This window comes from Protomyctophum bolini (assembly GCF_963924005.1).
Source record: "Protomyctophum bolini genome assembly, chromosome: 2".
NCBI lineage: Eukaryota > Metazoa > Chordata > Actinopteri > Myctophiformes > Myctophidae > Protomyctophum > Protomyctophum bolini.
Genome location: NC_137863.1, coordinates 23,848,680 through 23,869,120, shown reverse-complemented (window position 1 = coordinate 23,869,120; position 20,441 = coordinate 23,848,680). Strand labels below are relative to the sequence as shown.

Genomic DNA, 20,441 nt, shown 5'->3' with positions numbered 1-20,441 from the left:
TCTCTCTCAGCACATCAACATTGTTTTTCCCTCAGGGCGTCTTCCCTGGCCAAGTATAACTACTGTACATGAAATAACTTTTTAAGCTCAAACTGTAAATATGTATTCCATTTTTTGGTTTGAATTTACTTTGATATTTAGATAATGTTTTAGATGATTGAATCTTTTCTACTAGCAACCTTTCTTGGTGAAATGAATATGGACGGTTTCTGTTTTTCTGTACTTTAATGACATGATTTACAAATGTATTTTCTGACCTCCAAAGCAAGACTGCGGTATAGTAATCACTGAGACAAGGATTGCTCACATTTAATTTCTCCAGTATTTTGCAATTTGCTACAGAACGTTATTTGAGTTTTGCTGTTTTTAATTGCTATTTTGAATCAATATTTCTGTCAATGTTCATATTCTAGTCACCACAATACCTCTGTTGATATGCAAATTGTTCGTATCATATAAGATAGTCAACTTTCTGTTAGATATCTTTAGCTCCGTGTATGTTTTTACCAGCACTACCAGGTACTACTGATGTGAAGTTGCCCCATTTTATTTATGTGTTGTGAGTCCCTATGAAAAGGCTGATTAAAGGCCATTATGTGCACTACTGACCTCAGAGCCAGAACCAAACTGCTCTTATCCCTGGCTGCAGTTTAAAGTATTTATTGAAGATCAGATCACTGAAAACTGAGAATGTTTGATGATTATGCATAATAACAATCTTAGTTCGCAGGAACTCATTGATTGGAGATTGCAAGAGGATCTGATGTCTCAAGAATTCTGGAGAAAAAAAAGCTTCTGTAGCACAAAATGTAACCTTATATTTGTGAAAACTACTGATACATCTCAATGCTGTCTCGCATGAAATGTGTTTGATCTGTATTTACTTCACTTACAATATCATGTTTGTCTGCGCTGTATTTTGTTAATTTATAAAGGTTTTGTCCATAGGACATTGTTGTGAGTGCACTTGATCCTAATGTCCTACAGTTAATGATCCTAACTGTTAAGAGTGGGGCCTGGGAGCACTTCTCTTTGTTTGTGAATGTTACCTACATTTATACCTAAGATTCGTACAATATAGTAATTGGCAAATTTGAACAAAGCCTGAAAATTTTTATTTCTAATTACGTTTTTTCAGAACAGAATTAATATGAACTCTGGATTGTAACTCAAAAACAGATGGTTGTTTTCAGAAGTGATGAGAATTCCCAGGTCTATGGCCAGATCTAGGCTATGGCAACTGAATGCATATAAAAATTACAACAAAGAATATTGCAATTTGTGTACGTAACTTCTATAGTAATAAATATTTGTTTTTTTAATGTACTGTCCTTTTTGTCTGTGAAGGAATGTGTGTGAAATGGATGTAAAGTTAAACAAGTGACCACCTCCTGCTCTTCGGGTACTTGTGGCCTTCAGTGTTCCACATTATCTGATCTAGTCTCACATTGCCATATACTCTGTGCTCCGCCTACTCTGCCTTCAGTAAGCGGAGTAGAGGGAGTCCTCTGAAAGCCTGGATATGGGAGACATCATCTGACCTGACCAGTCTAAAAACTGACATGCCCATACTCAACTATTGAAGCAATTAAACAAGTCTCATAAGAGTATTTATTGCTCATCCCTTAAATTAAAATCTCACATCAGATTAGTAGAAAACTGTGCATTTAAATATAGTTGTACACATTTTATATCATCGCATTCTGACTCCATGTCAGCAACAGGAAATGGGGCGAGTCACAGGAAATTGCATTCCAAGATTGGCTTAACAGGAATTGATTTTGATAACATTCTCATAATGAATGAAGATGAAAATAAAAATAAAACTGACTTGTTTTAGTGACATGCCATCCAATTTATCAGTCATCTTTAACACAAACCAGAAGACAGACCTTAAAAAGAAAAGGGACAGTAGCAAAACATTAATAACATTTGATAATTTGACCATGATTTTAAGCAACGGCTCACTGGTCCACTAACCAAGATTGTGCAGCAATGAAGCAGCTAATACCCTTTAATTACACTGAACTTCCACATAAGAGTAAGCCTGTTGGCCTACTTTACATTACATGCATGCCAGATGCCTCTTAACTATCTTCTGAACGATCGCCAACTGTCTTGAACCTCCTTATATTTGAAAACACAAGAAACTGAACTTAAGATTGAATATGTTGAATTTTAGATAATGCAAAACATCAAAAATGCAAATCACACAACTCATAAATATTCAGTGGTCGTGCATTGGGAAAATGGAATATAGCACAATAATGTAATCTATAACAGTACAGGTACACTAAAGACATTCAAAAGTTCGCCAGGAGCACATCATTCATTGTCTTAGGAGCTTCAAGTGGCATCCCAGGTTATGCTTAATTTGTACTCCATCGTACAGTGGTGTTGCTCATCGAATATAACAGAACAAGCTTAAAGCTAGTTTCAGCAATCAACACAGTTGTACGATGAAATATAAATCTTTAAGTCTATAATTAAGAGAACTTGCAGTAAGACCATCAATACTAGACATGTCTTACATGCCAGAATAACTAAAATATTACTGAATATCCAATTAACAAGTTTCCATCCAAATGTTGCAAAAAAAATTAGCGAATTTCGGAAATTCGGAAAAAGAAAGCTTTATCAACTATGTGAACATTCCATAGAGATCACAACAGGATGACCTATTCAATAGAGCACCAGCCAAACCCAATCAGTTATGAAGAGTTTGCAGTTACAGGAGACCCCGACCGATTTATCGCTCAGTTGTAACATACACTGGTGTATACATGTTGCCAATATATGAATATTTACAGGTAAATATAGAAATGTTTCACTTTCAATACATAATTTATCATAGCCGTTTATAATAAAAAATATACCTCTATGAGTTATAAATCACTGTATTACATGCAGCCGACCTGCAGTTCATTACAGTGCATTAGTCAACGGCAGATTATAATACATCTGATACATTCGCTTTGAACCATTACTGCATCTTGATGCCAACTTTCCCACTTCTGTCAAGTAGCATTCGTTTCTTTCCCCCCCCCTCCTGCCATTTCAATTAATTAGTAATTACACATATATTATTCAAAATTGCATTAAAACAGGTGGATGGAAACCCACCTACAGTCTGCAAGTTCCACTGTGCTTAAAATAACGCTATCCTTCGATTAAGTCGGTGTACTGGACATGGCAATGCTGGTAAATCATTTTCAGAATTATTTAGGTTTATTTAGCTTTCAGTTGTCTAATAAAGTGGTCTAATGGAGTGCGTAAACCAAATGAAACCTCCCAGGTCCATTTGGTTTCATTTTACGCTCTCAAGAGTTAAATTATTGTTAAATGTCTGCATTACTTAATTTACAAGAAGTCTACACATTTTGGGAATTATTTTGATCAACGTTTGCCTGTCATCTCTCCTAATGGTACCAACATCAATGCATCATGGAATTGTGGACAAAATATTCTTGCATTTTGAGAGGCTAAATCTCATCCGTGGTCCGTGGCTCAAATGTTGAATAAATAATAGACCTTGATATGAAAAGGGTTGAAAACCAATGGTCTAATAGGTATAACCTAAGATTAGATAAATGGGCCTCCTCTGAACACAGTAACAGCCAAAGCGGAGAAAGGGATGCTGGGCCACCCTGAGCAACTATAGGTCCATTTCAGAGGTCTTGTGTGCACTTTCATTTCTTTTGACTGGTTTGGAATTTGAGTTACAGGTTCTCCTGTATAACCTATAACCATGTTTTAATATTACTGAAGTGAAAGCTGCTGGACTTCATATGCTTGCAGGAAAAAAAAATCTTCATGTGAAAAAATAATGGGGCAGAAATATGGGAATATAAAAATACACTGCTGTCGAGGTGGTGTCCACAGAAAACGTTTTTGAGCTGCTAGTGCCTTTTGCCATGCATTTCTATGGCAGATAGGAGGAGCGATCTCTTCTCAACGCTGCACCCCGTGTTTCAGCGCTCTTAGCAGCCAATGTTTTTTGGCGGAGCTCCCTGGCCACTTCAAGTAGAAACTTTTTTTCAACCAACAAAAGCAAAAGAAGACACACAGTGCACTTTTAAACAAAATAAAAAAGCTTTCTGTGGACACAGCCCCTTAACTCCCTATATGTTTTGCCTTTCCTCTGGCCTTATTTCTTTCAAAATCCACATCTATATCCATTGTTGGTAGAGATCTTCCATCAAGCGGTTCCTGATGATAAAAAATATATTATATTCATATCTACTATATTATCACTCAAATATACTTTTTTTTTATTGAGAAGAAAAGACAAGAAATCAAATATATAATTATTACTTAATCATTTGGTCTAAAAGTGATGCATGTGTTTGAAGTGGGGGAAGAGATTTACACTTACCCTCAACCCCGTTAGTGAGCACCAGTGCCTGAAGAATATCTGAGAGGGAAACAATACCCTTCACCACCTCCTGCTCATCCACCACCACCAGCCTGTGAACCTGAGCGGTATAGATGACAAATGTTATCCGGCACGAGCAGAAGCATGTATGCAATTTAGACAGTCTTCAAATTCGATATCATCGTTGTTGGGTACAAATGTATCTTCAAAACAACCAAATATAGCCGATCTACAAACTCAAAATGCCTCGTTATGCATTGTCAGCTTGTAGATCTTCTATCATCACTATTTTTGATCATCTTTTGACAATGTTCACATATAATGATGCAGATGCATACATGTGTGTGTGTGTGCATATATATATACATACACACACACACACACACACTCTCTCTCACGTCTATACAATGTGCCGCAACAGGACATTCAGCACCGTTTTTCACATGGTGAAGTGAATAGGGAAGCTGCCGTTTGGGCACATCCGACACAGATGTGTGACCGGGCTTTAACGGTTTTGGACATACAAAGTTTCTTCCAATGACAAAGTTATACAAGAAGCATTGCCGACAGCCTCTCTCACTCCCACTCTCGCATGCCCCACTCTCACTTCAGCCTCCACCAGTCTGTTGATGATGGCCTCCAGTGTGTCGTGACTATTGCAGGTCAACACCCCTTCAAAATACTGAGAGCGGTGTTGCAGGGCCTTGGTCACAGTTATGTCCAGGTTGTTGTAAGTCTTCTCTGCTGCAAGATTCTACACACACACACACACACACACACAATTTTAATCTACAGCATTATTGCCTTACATATGGCAAGAAAATACAATTCAATAATTTGGCAGGATCATAAATCATGACTTTAGCCTGGATTTTGTTGTCAGCAGGATACCATTACAAATAAGTGTGACAGAGGGGGGGAAAAAAGAATTGCAATCAAGCAACAGAAAACCATAGTAAACATAGTATAATCTACGGCTTCTTTGGGAATTGGAAACACACCCACATAATGGGCAGAGGGTCACATTGTGGAAGTGCCAAAGAAAGGTGGCACAAGAAAATGTAACAAGTACATTTGGCCTGGCTCCCCCTACTTTCTGTACCCAGTAAAATTCTAAACAATCTCCAGGAAGCTGTAGACAAGATGCTCAGGAACCAGCAAGCACAATTCAGGAAAGATGGCTCATGCAGACCACATAGCAACACGCATCATCATAGTACAGTCTTGGAAGGGAACACGTCCCACATCAATCAACTTGATAAATATTTCACAGCTTAGACAGGGCCACACTATAGTGCCTAGTGGACCACTATGGAATTCCCACCAAGACCATAAACTCAATTAAGAACTCATACTGTATGACGAAACTTCATGCAAAGTCATGCATGCATGCATGGCAACTATTCCAGAGCTTTAATGTCAAGACGGGCATCAAGCAGTCATGTCTATTTTCACCATTCCTGTTCCTCCTGGCAATTGACAGGATCATGAGGGGAAACAACTGAAGGGAAAAGAAATGGGATTCATTGGAAAATGTGAGAGCTGCTGAATGACCCTTACTTTCCATACCAGTTCTCCTGTCTCACACACCAATACAAATACAGGAGAAAGACAGACTCTTGGTCTTGCCACCCAGTACAGCACAGACACAGGGGATAAAGCTCCGCTCCAAAACCAGTGTTGTGGACACCAATGAAGGGACAGATGCTGACGTAAAAAGCAGGTTCAATAGGGCTTGGGTGGCATTAAACATACTCGGGGGAAGAAATGTAGAAAACATGTGTCTGTCAATCAATACCAAAGTATGCATATTTAACTCCTACGAGAAACAGGTGATGTTGTATGGACCAGAGATGGAGAATAAAACGTTAAATAAAAAAACACCAAACTTGCTGCAAACATTCATTAACATCTGCCCTCAATACAAAACTTCTGGTGGACACACATAATTAGCAATGTGAATCTGGCAGAAATGTTCAAGCTGGGAATGGGATTCATTTACAAATAATAATATATAAAATATATAAAAATAAAAAAGTAGATTAGACTTTCTCTGCCATAAAATCTAATTACACCCGACAAGCCCAGAAATGGAACAACCAATGAACAACGACAAGAGTACACCCCAGGAATTGCTAGAGAAGAGAGCTCTGGGCAGAAATGTCTGGGAGTGGACTCAAAAGAACCACCAACAACCAATTGAAGTGGAAGACAAAATTTGCATCGAGAATGTTTTATAAATGATGGCCCAGCCAGAGCAGAGGAATAGATCCTTTTCCACACACGTGTGATGGCACTGTAAAGACAACTGCAGATAATGAGTAAGTATGATTTAAATGGGTCAAAGAGCAGCACTGACAACAACAGTCAATATGCTATGTGTACAACTGTAGTCCAGGGCAGACACATGAAGGTGTCATATTATGCATTTCCCATTCAAACCTACTGCCGAAGCCATGGGTAAATGAACTTGAACAGGAAACGGTAATGCCACCTTCAGGAAACATGGGACTACAGAGCCTAGAAATATTGTCATTGCTTGCCAAGTGTTACACTAAAATGGAACATTCAGTATGTGACACAAGATCTGCTCAGGTGCTAATAAATATTGAGTACAATAAAAGAATACTTACTATGACATCAAATTTGGAGTAAATGTCCTTTACTCGACCTGCAAGAGATAAAGTGCATCAATATGTGCCACATAATGCAGTAGCTGTCCTAGTCATTCATTCATAAAATGATCTACCCTGCTAACACATACCATTGTCATCCACAACAGGTAGGGCCGACACTCTCTGTTCGACAAAAATGCCAAGTGCTGTGTAGAGTGGTGTATCTGAACGCACCACGGCTATGTTTTGGAATGTTCCAATACTCAATTCTTCTAGGGTGTGACCTAAGAAAGCAGGTTTTGGCATCTCCGATATCTGAAAACAATAACAGAGATCACAAATGCGTAAAGTCATGTGGCTATAGAACAATAAACAAAGAGGTAATAACAGGTTATTAACTATGGCTAATAGATGGGGCTTTCACTTCTAGTCATCTAGACTAGTTGCCTAGTTTACTAGTCGACTAGTTGTTTAACTACCTATTATGTAAAAATAAATGTGTACATTTAAAAACTGTGTACATTGGTGACTATAACTATAATCTACCTGATCTTGAGGCCTACAAAATCGGGGGATTCATTTTTATTTTCTTATCATCTAGTCAACTAGTACAAACAAGGTCGACTAGTTGAATAGTCGACTAGTTGCTTAATGCCCTACTAATATAGACCATGTGTGTGCTGCACATTTAGAATGAAATATTGAGATGTGAGAAATAAAATGAATACAGAAATGTTGGTTAATAAAACTAGGGGGGGGGGGGGGGGGGGTTGAAAAAACAACAGAGCTAAATACTCACAAAAAGCTTAAGGAACTTGAGGATCCTCTTGTGTGTGAGAATATAGAGTGTGTTCCCTGTCAATGGGTCAATCACAGGCAGTCTGTGGATCTTGTTTTTCAACAGAGATGATACTGCATCATACAAGCTGGAACAGAGACAAATATCACTAGTTTGGACAGTAAAGCTTTAATGTTGAAAGACCAGCGGCCTAATTAAAAATCACACATGTGTGAACTGAGTGGTGCAATCCCCCCCCCCCCCCCCCTCTCTCTCTCTCTCTCTCATTAGAGACACAGCACTACCCCTCTCTCTGTTTCTGGCACCCCCTACTGCTATTAATAAGTCACATACTCGTGCTCATCCAGGTACACAAACAAACAGGTACACAAACAGGTACACGGACATTGCTGGTTGTAGGAGTGCACCACTCAAAAATGAAAGTAAAAGCAAAAAAATCTACCTTGCATTTGGACATATGCTGACCAGGGGTTTGAATGAGTCTTGAAGGTATACTTCTGTAATAAAGAGAAGATTGTGTTTCAAGTGAACCAGAGTAGATGATCAGACATACCGGTACAATAACCTATAGATAAATGTCCTTACCTCTCCACGTCTCTATTTTGTGTTCTTCCAACTCGTATATCTGGACCTGAAAATATTAAAAATAGGAGAAAAGCATCAACAACTAGGCCAAAAAGAGACTAAGATTACGAATGCCTCAAATTTGTGATGAGTATTTTTACAATGTTGATTTTTTCTTACCAAAGGAGACTTGTAGTAGCGATGCAGTATATTGATGAAGTCCGTGATAGTCAGCATACCTGCAAGAAAAGACGTTTAAATGGAGTCTCATTCATTACCGGTAATACATAAATGTTTTACTTTTAATTGTAGAACTGATCCAAACACATGTTGGCCTTACCAACAAAACACTGCTTTTTACTGTCCCATAGAGGTGCTGCTCTCACACCATTGGAAACTAGAGCAAAAAAAGCCTTCTTCACCTGTTTCAAAGACAAATAATAGAGTAATTCAAGTAATACCCGTCAGTGGGTAAGACGTTTTAACATTTGAGGCGATTGTCTTACCTGAAGTGATGTATCAAACACCACCAGTTTGGAGCTGGTAGGTACCAGGTCATAACATCTATGAGACTTCATAAACCTGGTATAAACATTATGCTCTGGGTCTGGAACGAAAGAAGAGACAATAGTTAACTGGATTTATACTTATAGACCTAGTTATACACCGTATCACACTAAAAATAGCAGATCTATAGGCTCCCAATGCTTTGCAGCATGACGTGTTGTGGGCTCCTTGTACTAGATCAGTTATTTCGTAGTGCAAAACCGTGTGCAACAAATTACAGTATATCAATTCTTCAACTGTGCAGTGGCACGGAATCAGATATCCGTTCATACACTATGTATTGTACATATGCGTTTCCCTAATTCAGTAACATTTAATAATGCAAAGAAAAAACTTGCCCTCTATGACCAAGTCTTTCTTGCCCTCAAGATCATCGAGAGCAGCTGGAATCTGAAAGATAAAATGTATTCTTCAGCGGACACAAGGACATACATTTACTGTGAGTGTTTGCCTGCTGCTATAAATACTATTGCCCGCATGACATGGCTAAACAAACATCACAGCCTGGGTTGTACAAGTATTGTTAGCCCTTGATACGTTAATGGGCCCAATTAAAGACCAACTTTTTGCTATTTGGGCATGATAGAAACAACTTACTTTTTAATCAATAGAAACATACTATTTTAAAGCACTAACATTTCACAACTTCGTAAGACCTCGTAAGCCTGTGATGTCACAGTTGACGTTATGACTATTGCGGTCGCAATAATCCTGGACTCCTTTAATTGTGTCATTGCTGGAGAGAAAACGTCTAAGTAATCATTAGGGAAATATAATTGTATAGAAACAGACGTTTGTGTATTCATGTAACTAACTATAGCTGACATTTAATTCAGAACTTCAGATCCAAGCATTATGATGCATTCATCATTGTTGAACGATGGCGTTTAAAGTGCATGACATCAAAACTAATTTAAGTTACAAGACTGAGGTTAGTCTCGGACGCGCTGCGGCGCTGGCATTTCATAATAACAACAAAAAATGAAAAATACCATCATTCTGGTCTACCATCACATATTTTGGCTGACTGGCGAAGATATAGCCATTGTAGTTAGCATAGCTTGCGAAGGTTAGCCAACCGCAGGTGGTTTATAAAAGTTATCAGAGCATTTCATGATTTTCATCCCATGTTAAACCTGGCTTCTGAATTAATTTCACTCTATATAAGCAGAGACTGAGTGCTAACATTAAGGTTAGCTGACGATATATAATATTATAGCATTTATTTCCAATGGGTATAGTTTGTGTAGCTTTGTAGCATGATCACATAAAGTTTGCTAAGCTAGCTCATCTCATTTTGCCTTTCAAATTCTACAAATCCTGCTCTGAAATCAGTACTCTATTGGGGTTTATGGTCTACTGATCTTTGTTGTTGTGCTGCTAAGCTAGTAGGTTAGCTACTTACACAGTCCATATTCCATCCACGGTTCCGTTCCGCCTTTCAGGTCGATATTAGGTCCTCCTGGTCTATCCGAATAGGAGATCTCTGGACGGATCAAATATGTTCGAGTTCGACACACTGTCTATCGCTATGTGATATTTATGTGTTCCCAGAGTGTATTCCTAATCTTTTCCTATCCTGTCCTGAGCGCCACCGTGGGAAAATACGGAGTGAAGAGCCCGAATTTTAACCAGTGCCATCCGGTGTGGAAATGACCGGATATCGGTTTTTTTAAGTAGGCGGGCTCTGAGCCGAGTCCGTCTACTTCAAAAAACGACATCCGGTCCTTTCACATACACATGCACACGATTTCCGTATCCATTGATTGATTCACTCCACTCCAGAGTTAGCCATGGTTCACATGACGCTCATGGTTATGACAGTCATGTTTCAGGGCTACTCCACACAGTCTCCACTGCTCCAGAGTCCAGAGTAGGGCCTACGCATGCAAACAGCATGGCACTTCGCCCAGCTGACTCCAGTTCTGAGTGCTCCATCATAGTCTCCACTGCTCCAGAGTCCAGAGTAGGGCCTACGCATGCAAACAGCATGGCACTTCGCCCAGCTGACTCCAGTTCTGAGTGCTCCATGCAGTAGCTCAAGGCAAGTTTTTTTGATTGATTGATTGAAATATTTATTAACAGTTTGTAGAATTACAGTACATTTCAAGCACAAACTCAATACAAAGACTGTTAACTGTGAGTGGACGACCCAATTAAGCATTACACTTGTTCGTGGTCCTTGGTCTGCCCCGGGGGTCTCCTCCCAGTGGGACGTGGTCCTTGGTCTGCCCCGGGGGTCTCCTCCCAGTGGGACGTGGTTCTTGGTCTGCCCCGGGGGTCTCCTCCCAGTGGGACATGGTCCTTGGTCTGCAGTGGGGCTCATCAAAGGGTCCACATTGTTCAATTCATGCAGTAGCTTGACATTGTTCAATTCATCAAAACATAAAGAGACATACAAATAGACACTTCTATGTAGTTAAGGAATAGAACAGGAATTCATCATATAGGAAGCAAAAAGGGAAAAGATACATATACAGTGAGGGGAAAAGGGGGGTGGGGGGGATTCAGATTTTACAGAGGCCAGTTTCGAATTGCAGCCATCCGTAGGTGCCCTTTGAGAGCGGTTTTAAAGGAGTCAAGGGATTCACATGTCTTAATGACTGTTGGTAGGGCGTTCCACATTTTGGTGGCATAGGAGCGAAAATAATGTAGTCCCTTGTTTGTGCCGAATCTGGGTTGTACATGGTTTGTTGCTCCCTCTGGTGTTGTGGGTGTGGACTTCGTTTACATTTTTTTTTTTTTCAACTTAAATTTTATTCATTTTTCATGAACAGAAATGACATACAAGGACATACAGAAAGTAAAAAGACAAACAATCGAACATTACAATATGTGTTGCCAACTCAGTAAATAAAAAGTAAAAACAGTAGATAAATGCTTGTGGGAGATGACACATAGACAGGATAATAATAAAATGAAAACATTATGTAAGCGTACTCGTACACACACACACACACACACACACACACACACACACACACACACACACACACACACACACACACACACACACACACACACACTCACGCATACATCCCCACACACCCTCACAGTCATACATACTGACTTCGTTTACATTTAGACAGGTACATGGGTATCTTGTGGACCAGACCCATTGCAAGATGCTGTACTCTGTCGTCGACCCTAAGCCATAGATGATCATAGCAGCTGATGGGGTTGATTTGACAATGATCGGTATAATTTTGTAATAATTCACATCCAAGGCAGTTTGATTGTGTTTTAAAAGCTGTTTCAGAAGATACACAAACAGGCAGTATAGGCTTTGGAAATGATCTACATTGACCATAAGGTGGCATAAGAGCACCATGCACTGTCAAGTGACTGGGTGGGTTGTCATTATTTTGGCCATACAAGGCCTGATCTGACCATAATCCATAGATTGATTGATCAATTGAATATTTATTATACAGAAATGCGAGCACTGTCATACACTTGGTCTAAAAGGATAACTTCAAAAAGTCCTGAGGACTTGTTTCCATTGAGGTTCTCCTGTATCACGGCACACATGGCACTTCAGTTCATACATAAATCCAAATTTAGTCATTCCAAAACTTATTTCATTTGAGATGTCATGATTGTTCTAAATAAAGATTTGTGAAAAAAACAATTACTAGAACAGGGTGGTAACGCTTGTGTGGGGAAAACACCTGTGCTTGCACTTCTCTCACCACGCCCACCACATAATAATAATGTGTTACCTGGCTGTCCCCTAAACTGCGATCACACAGCAGCAGCCACCAGAAGAACAATTTATATATGGTTGGTAGAGATAAAGAAAGCCTTCGTTCTCCCCAGCATATTAGAGCATATTCGACAATGTTTAAAGGAAGATGGAAGTATCAGAAGACATGTCGGTCCGGGAGCAGATTTTCTATAAACGGGTCAGGGAGACTATTGTGAGTATGGTCCTATATGTCCTTCAACGATGGAACCAGTGATGGAAGAAGTACTCGCCTGTTTTAATTTAAGTAAAATTACCAATTACTGGCAATGTAGATATACTCTGTATAGGCCTATGTCTATGTACCAAAATTATATGGAGATAGTATAGGAAAATTAGGATATCACTAAAACCATAGGCATAGGGCATAGGCGACTACAAATAGGCATTTGTCCATCAAGTTATGAATATTTACATCTGGATTGCTTATGCTGCATGGGTTCTCTATATCTGACATAGGCTATTACAAATAAATACCTCATTCCTAACCCACAGATCTGTATCCTACTTTTCATCTGTCTGTATATTGTTTCCCACCTGGTGATTGGCTACTACAAGAAGAGCTCTGAGTTCATTACAGGTTTGTATGTTGTTAAATTGGGAATTTGAACTGTCTTTTTGCCTTTGCACAGCACTCTATAATTCAGTCAGTGATTCCAACTAGTATTTTTGTTTTACTAAACAAACGTATGTAAACAAATATTCATTTACTTCATTTTATATAAAATTCTTCCTCGAGCAAACTTGCAGTTGAGTTTATTACATGCATTTTTGTTTCATAGTTTCTCCAGCTGTTTAGCTTACGGCTGTTTGAAAGAGTAGGCTGCCCTACACAGCATTGCACTGTTATGAGTTCAAGGAGATTGTAGTTTCGGCTTCTGTATGGTTTCTGGTCTGGCCTGTTTGACTTTAACATAAAAAGTATCATTAAAAGTGCTTTTGCCTTTGCAGATAACATTGAAGACAAAAAAGTCAACAAAATGGTGTGAGTAAATTAATCATCACACTATTTGCCAGGAAGGATATGAATAGGCCTATATAATATGGTTGGTACACAATACGGCTGTCACAGTTATTACATGCAGAATCATCAAAAACGTTTCCATTCACGTGCATAAATTAATGGTATCTGGTAAATCTATGCATACATTTTTAAAAAAGTTCATAAATAGTGGAAATAGCAGATCTACAAGATCACAATGTGTCACAATGCAACACATTGTGAGCTTGTAGATTAGCGGTTTCCACTATTTTTGAACATTTGAACAGTATCATAAAATCATTGGTTGAGGGGGATTATTGTATTATAAATTATTATCTGTTTTGGACGGTATTTGTATATATTTTGTGTTCCAATGTTCAATGCCAAAAATAGAATTAAATCGTTAATCACAAATATTTGTATACCGGTATAATATAATATATAACATATAATATATGTTAATAAATCATGAACAAAAATATCATAGTGGTGACTCCTGACAGCCCTAATTATCCTCTAATTTCACCAGCTTGTGGCTGTGTACGTTCTCTCTGTCTGTCTCTGTGGGTGCCGTTCTCCTGCTGCCCATGTCCATCCTGTCCAATGAGCTCTTGCTCGGATTCACACAAAGCTCCTACACGCAGTGGCTCAACGGGTCCCTTTTATATGGTAATAAAGTATTTTATGATTATAATAAACCCTACAAGTTATAACAATCAGGGGTAATTGGCACATCGCCATGCTGACTTGTGGTGGACATTTTTGCCACGGAAAGTCTGACCAGAAACATAAAGAGCTCGCCCTGAATGACCATAACAGGTCTGTAACTGATTGTTCAAATGGATTTGGTTTCCGTTTGTACACCATTTGTACACTCAGTTAAGAACTTAAGGGGGTCCTTGCAAATAAAACATTTGACACTAGTTGACCACACTTAATAAGTGTCATACATATTCTGAAGAAAACCTGGAGACTTGACATGCAGTAATTGGGTCTTGTGATTGAAATAAGAACATTATAATTGTGTGTAAAAAAAGAAAAGCTAAAAATTTGTCGGTGTACTGACATGACACCTGATAACAAATATAATCTAAAAAGATATCTCTTGATTTTAAGGTTGCATTTTCCATTCTACCATCACAGGATTCTGGAATTTAGTATTTATCTTCTCCAACCTCTGTCTTGTCTTCATCCTACCGTTTGCCTACTTCTTCACCGAGTCGGAAGGTTTGCCAGGCTCCAGGAAGGTAGCAATTTTGTTTTATGTGATAATAATTTTCTAAATGCTCACGATAAACATTAAAAAGAATAACCCCTAGTGTTGCTTTTAAAGGGTGTGATGGCGCGTGTGTTTGAGACAGGAGTTGTCCTTCTTCTCTTAGCTCTTCTGATGATGGGTTTGATGTGGGTGGCGTCAGCCTTTCTCCATGACAGCATTGCCAGAGGTGGTCTCTGTGGTAAGAGCCCCCCCCATTTAAGCAATACACAGTGGTTTTCAACCCTTTTTATATCAAGGTCCTTATTTATTCAGAGGCACAGACCACCATTTGATGAGATCTTTCCTCTCAGATCCAAGCAGACTTTGATTTGATTTTGTCCACTATTCCATGCTGTATTGATGTTGGTGCCATAGGAGATAACAGGCAACATCTTTTGTCATCAAGAGTCAAGACCCTTCTCTGAGCTAAATTTTTTTTTAACATGTTTTTCCCCCCGCAGTGACTTGAGCTCAATTTATATTCTATCATATAACATGGAACACACGTCTCTTAATTGTCGAAAGTATACGTTTGGGTCAAGACTAGAGTAAGACACCAATTACCGGTATATACATATGCACCATTCATAGCTTACTGATGACCATTGCATTTAGTTACATATGGACTCAAGGAAGACTGTCTCTCAATTATAAAGATTTGATATTTACCATTTGAGTACATATACATTACAGTTGCTTGCATCGAGTTAAATAGATTTAGATCAAAATCTGCTGCCTTTTTTCACTTTAATCCTTTGGGGGACCGGCCCGGGTTGAAATGGTCAAAGGGCTGGGTCTGGGCTGTATGTTGCCCAAGTGTGCTATCAAAATATAACACTTAGAAAGAAATATCACTTACACGACACCAGTGAATAAAGAGTGTTAAGTGTGAACTTTGACCACCAAAATAGGTACAGTTCAACCTTGAGTCCAAGTACGTTAGCAATGTAGAAATGTAATGGCCCTAAAAAATAATAACCATTTAATAGATTTAATTTATTTAATTCCAGAAATGTTGGTATATAATATATATATATATATATATATATATATATATATATATATATATATATATATATATATATATATATATACTGTATACACATTATTTCCATGTGTATACGCTTATGTGGAGACAATTATCTGCACAGCACTCATTCAGTATGCTGTTGTGATTTACTGGAGATATTACATTCACTTTATTTTTCAGGACAAGCTGATGACAATCAAAAACTGTGAAATTTGACAACTAATTCATTATCCAGTTTGCACTAATGAGAAATAAAATCTATTAAAGTCACAGAATGCATCTTAACTGTTTCTAGAGCTGTGGAAATATTACCTGCCACACTTCTACTCCAGCGTGTCTCTGTCTGGGGTACTATTGCTGTTATGTAAGTGCAATGAAACTATTCACCATTAATAGTTTACTATAATAACTGATACATTTATAGCGGAGACATGCTTACATTTCATTGTCTTTTGCAGTATGTACACCTTTTGGATTGTCACGAATGTTTAGCATCACAAGGAGGCTACTGGTCAAGCCACGGATGAGAGAAGTAATAGCACGTTATTTTGTTTTGTTTCACAGTTTTAGTGCGTGCATGCGTGCGTTCTAATGACCCAGTGACATTTGACATTTTTCAGTTACTGGAGGATATTGAAGAGACAATGGGCTGCATAGTGTTGGAGGAAGCCTCTCTCGTCAGGAAACTAACAAGTGAGTACCGTCTGTGTTCCTCTGTAATAATAGCCTTCTATAAGAACTGAGCTACAGTATTATATCATGGCAATGATGGCATTGCAGTGTTTTACTGCACACCACCCACACAAAGCATACTATGAGGTAAATAATGATGAACTCAGTTTAATGGCTCGCTTGACACTGTTTATCTCTATATTTCCTCCTCAGGTGGGACCTTTTGTTTGAACATAAATGCAGAGCTTCTGAGATATGAGTACCTCTCCACACAGATGTATCGCACCATTTTGGGTAAGGCCACTCTTAAAGTCATATTTTGATGAAGAGTATGTTATTTTATACAATTATTTGCAAACATCTTGCTTCTCCTGACAGAAATGCAGAGGACAGCACCCATATATAACCTTGTTTACCCCTTGGCAATGCTGCTGTTGCTTGCACTAACTGTAGGTAACAACTTAACTACTTGCTCAGACATGAATGATTTCAGTGTTCTTTTTAATTAAACCAGTTTATCGTGAAGTGAATGATGACTGACACCGTCTTTTTCTTTTCCCAGGTAATGTGTGTTCTCATAGTTTGTTTCCATGTGCTTGAATTGCTGTTTGATGAAACGGCTATGCCCCGGTGGGTGGAAGTGAGTGAATACATGTGTTATGCTATTTCTCTATAATATATTTGTCAATATTACTTATTTGACAGGTATTTGACAAAACTTCAACTGAACAGCAAATTCCATGACAATCAAACTCATAGTTTTTGAGTGGTGCAACCACTCCTACAACCAGCAATGTCCGTGTACCTGTGTACCTGTATCAGTGGTCATGAGCATGAGTATGTGACATATTATACCAGTAGGGGGGCGCCAGAAACAGAGAGAGGGGTAGTGCACCACTCAGTTCACACGGGTGTGATTTTTAAATATCTTTGGAAAGTGTTTGCTAGACCAGTGGTTCACTCCTGTAAATAACTTTGTCATCCACGGCACCCCTGGCCTGAGTTACTTTATAGCACCTTACATTTATGTCATATTACGGTATGGATATATGCAAATAATTCCCCCTGAAATACAGTCAGATATGTTGGATTACATCTATACTTTCTCCTGTCAAAGGACCCTCTCTTGGGCACTGCCTCATTCTCCATGTTTGGCTTGCTCGGGGCTGTGATACAAGTCATTCTCATTCTGTATCCTTTCAATATTCATTGGTTTCATAAAATGACGGTACTGCATACCTTTTCTATCTTGCACTTTTTATGTAATCGTTCGAGTTTAGGTAAGCTAGCCTACTCATCCTTGATGAACATATAGCAGTAGACAAGCTTCAGTTCCCTTAACTATATAACGTTATAGATATCTGATGACTTCATCTGTGGTGGGGTTCTACAGCTCCCCATTGTTCACTGGTCTACAACCCCGGATGCAGGATACTACTATAATACAGGTTATTCGCACACGCACGCACACACACACACACACACACACACACACACACACACACACACACACACACACACACACACACACACACACACACACACACACACACACACACACACACACACACACACACACACACACACTAACTTCCATTTTCCCTGTCTTTGTCTTTCCCTCAAAAACAATTGACCTTATAGAATGATGTCTTTTTCTGTAGATTATTGGGAACTGTGTATCTCTGCTAGTGCTCAGTTCAGCCCTGCCTGCATTCTCCAGGACTTTGGGTAAGGACAAGGACAAGGGTTACAGTTAGAGACTGGGAGAACCAATCAATTAGCAGTTTGTCTTAGGAGAGTATATCAACTAACTACACTAATTTGTGCTGTGTTTGATATTTTAGGCATCACCAGGTTTAATCTGCTTGGAGATTTTGGGCGGCACAACTGGTTGGCTAACTTCCACGTCGTTTTCCTCTACAACCTAATGTTTGTCGGGCTCACCTCTGCCAGTCTTATTGAAACTTTAACGTGGACCTTGCAAAGAGATCTGGCTTGGGCATTTGGTATGTACTGTATATGTTCATTGCACGTCACCCACTTACCCTCACAAGTACATAGCTATTGATTCCGCATTTAAGCATTGTTCTCTCTTTCACCAGGCCTGCATAAACCATCATTGATTGTGTCCCATTCCACCATCCCTCTCAGGAACTTGTTAGCCAATGGGATTTCCAAGATTAAATAATAAATCGTCAAAGTATGCTACTTCTGAAATTGGAGGTGATGAGATAGGTTGAGGTTCTTGTCAGAGTAAAGATGCTTTAAAGGACGTGAAGTTTGATCGTGAACCTCAGGAACCTCAGAGGCTACTATAAGAAACCATCAGCACTGACAAGACTTACACCTGCAGTCTATACATGGAGCGAGGTTATCCTTACATTTCAAGATTCTGCAGCTTAAATTCCCTTCAGAACATGTCAATGTGCAGGGTTTTCTATGTGGACATTTTGTACCGCTGACTGACATGGATGTGGTTTTCGATGTGATCTCGACATGCCCCTTTGCCCAACTAAGTATGATTCTGTTCCTAGTCCTAATCAATCATGCGGGTCCTAATAACAATAATCAGTAGCATTAGCCATTTAAAAAGTTGCCTACACTGCTGTGGACAATAATACAATAATAACTACAATGACTTTCCTAATGCACCAGGAAAACAGTTAATCACTGTTGGATAAATATGTTGCAGTGGGGAAATAATCTATCCTCATAAGATTTTAGACAGACATCAGTCTCAGGTGAGGAGAGGCTGTAGTGTAACCCATTTGAAATGATTGCAGATTACTCTATATAAAATCAAATAATGTGTCTGGTTAGGAAAAACTAAAAGCTGTTACTTGTTACGATACTATACCTACAAGCATTCACGTAGCTGGAAACCTAGTCCGATCATTTTAGGACTGTCAGCTATACTGTTAATCCTTGTACATTTTCACATCTCTATGCTTTCTTTTTCTTGAGCTAAGCTTTAATATTTCCCCCTTTGTTCTTAGCTTGTGAATGTGCCCAGTTCTAAATAATGATATCTTTACAGAAATATAATATATCATATAGTTAACTATAATCTATTCACATACTGTATATGTGGAGCATTTAAAAGTACGGTCAAACACACATCCAAAGGGATCACCGAAAAAAGTCCTTGCGGTCTAGTTTCCATTCAGGTCCTGGATATTCAATTCATAATCATGAAATGAAAAAATCATCACAAAATTCAAATCATCATAAAAAGTAATGAAATCACTCCTATGTGAAGTGAGGGGCGCTCTTATCATCGTCTTCAATGTTTGTGTTTACGCAATGTTTGTGTTTACACAAACATTCAAAGCTGGCCATTCATTGTCATTGGCATTCAATGTTTGTGTTAGGACAATGTTTGGGTTTACACAATTTACAAACCCTCAAAGCTGGACATAGGAGGGACTAAAGCCTATAGCGCCCCTCAAAAGTAATTAAAAAGGATATGTACGGTTGGGGGGAAATGAAGGGGGTTACTTATAAGGAGGTGGGGGGTAGTCATTTGACTAAGGGGGAGCAATAATTTCCTCTCCATTTGGCATGCTGAAAGGTGGATTTTCAGTCCTGTTTTTGTGTACATATTGGATAATATATTTTCAAAATAGATTTAGAACTGGAGTGGTTACACATGTATGTAAATACTAAATTAATTATGTAAAAGCAATATATATTTGTATTTATTGTGTGTGATAATAATATAAAATAAGAAAAAGAGGTTGCACATGAACAATGCTTTTTCTCAGTGGAGTAAACGAACAACGTACGTTTATTGTTGTGTGCAAATAAAATAAAATAAATCACACCCATGTGAAA

General features: G+C 38.7%; 3 protein-coding genes across 4 annotated transcripts; 2 read left to right on the top strand and 1 right to left on the bottom strand.

The window, feature by feature from the left end:
- Nucleotides 1-1,594: 1,594 nt before the first annotated feature.
- LOC308329638 (5'-AMP-activated protein kinase subunit gamma-1-like) lies at nt 1,595-10,533 on the bottom strand. 2 transcript variants are annotated; one of them, XM_080784089.1, is made up of 13 exons: nt 10,326-10,533; nt 9,259-9,310; nt 8,860-8,960; nt 8,694-8,775; nt 8,534-8,592; nt 8,375-8,420; nt 8,232-8,286; nt 7,790-7,916; nt 7,140-7,305; nt 7,009-7,046; nt 4,983-5,129; nt 4,376-4,475; nt 1,595-4,209 (listed from the first exon to the last, which is right to left on the bottom strand). In XM_080784089.1, the coding sequence occupies exons 1-13, from the start codon at nt 10,332-10,334 to the stop codon at nt 4,199-4,201; spliced, it is 993 nt and encodes a 330-aa protein (XP_080640215.1). In that variant the 5' UTR covers nt 10,335-10,533; the 3' UTR covers nt 1,595-4,198. The 2 variants fall into 2 exon arrangements, 1 of the variants encoding a protein (XP_080640215.1); XR_013965417.1 differs by lacking the exon at nt 1,595-4,209 and adding an exon at nt 5,831-5,876 and having other exon boundaries at nt 4,377-4,475.
- Nucleotides 10,534-12,693: 2,160 nt separating this feature from the next.
- On the top strand, nt 12,694-14,308 carry LOC308325500 (limb region 1 homolog-like protein). The gene is made up of 4 exons (XM_080778016.1): nt 12,694-12,840; nt 13,161-13,245; nt 13,617-13,648; nt 14,177-14,308. Exons 1-4 carry the CDS (start codon nt 12,775-12,777, stop codon nt 14,252-14,254), a joined length of 261 nt encoding a protein of 86 aa, XP_080634142.1. The 5' UTR covers nt 12,694-12,774; the 3' UTR covers nt 14,255-14,308.
- LOC308325492 (limb region 1 homolog-like protein) lies at nt 14,300-19,786 on the top strand. Its single transcript, XM_080778003.1, has 14 exons — nt 14,300-14,316; nt 14,791-14,894; nt 15,030-15,104; nt 16,231-16,299; nt 16,394-16,467; nt 16,556-16,628; nt 16,821-16,901; nt 16,986-17,056; nt 17,170-17,247; nt 17,725-17,798; nt 17,965-18,055; nt 18,269-18,335; nt 18,452-18,613; nt 18,710-19,786. Exons 3-14 carry the CDS (start codon nt 15,038-15,040, stop codon nt 18,793-18,795), a joined length of 993 nt encoding a protein of 330 aa, XP_080634129.1. The 5' UTR covers nt 14,300-14,316; nt 14,791-14,894; nt 15,030-15,037; the 3' UTR covers nt 18,796-19,786.
- The last annotated feature ends 655 nt before the right edge of the window (nt 19,787-20,441 follow it).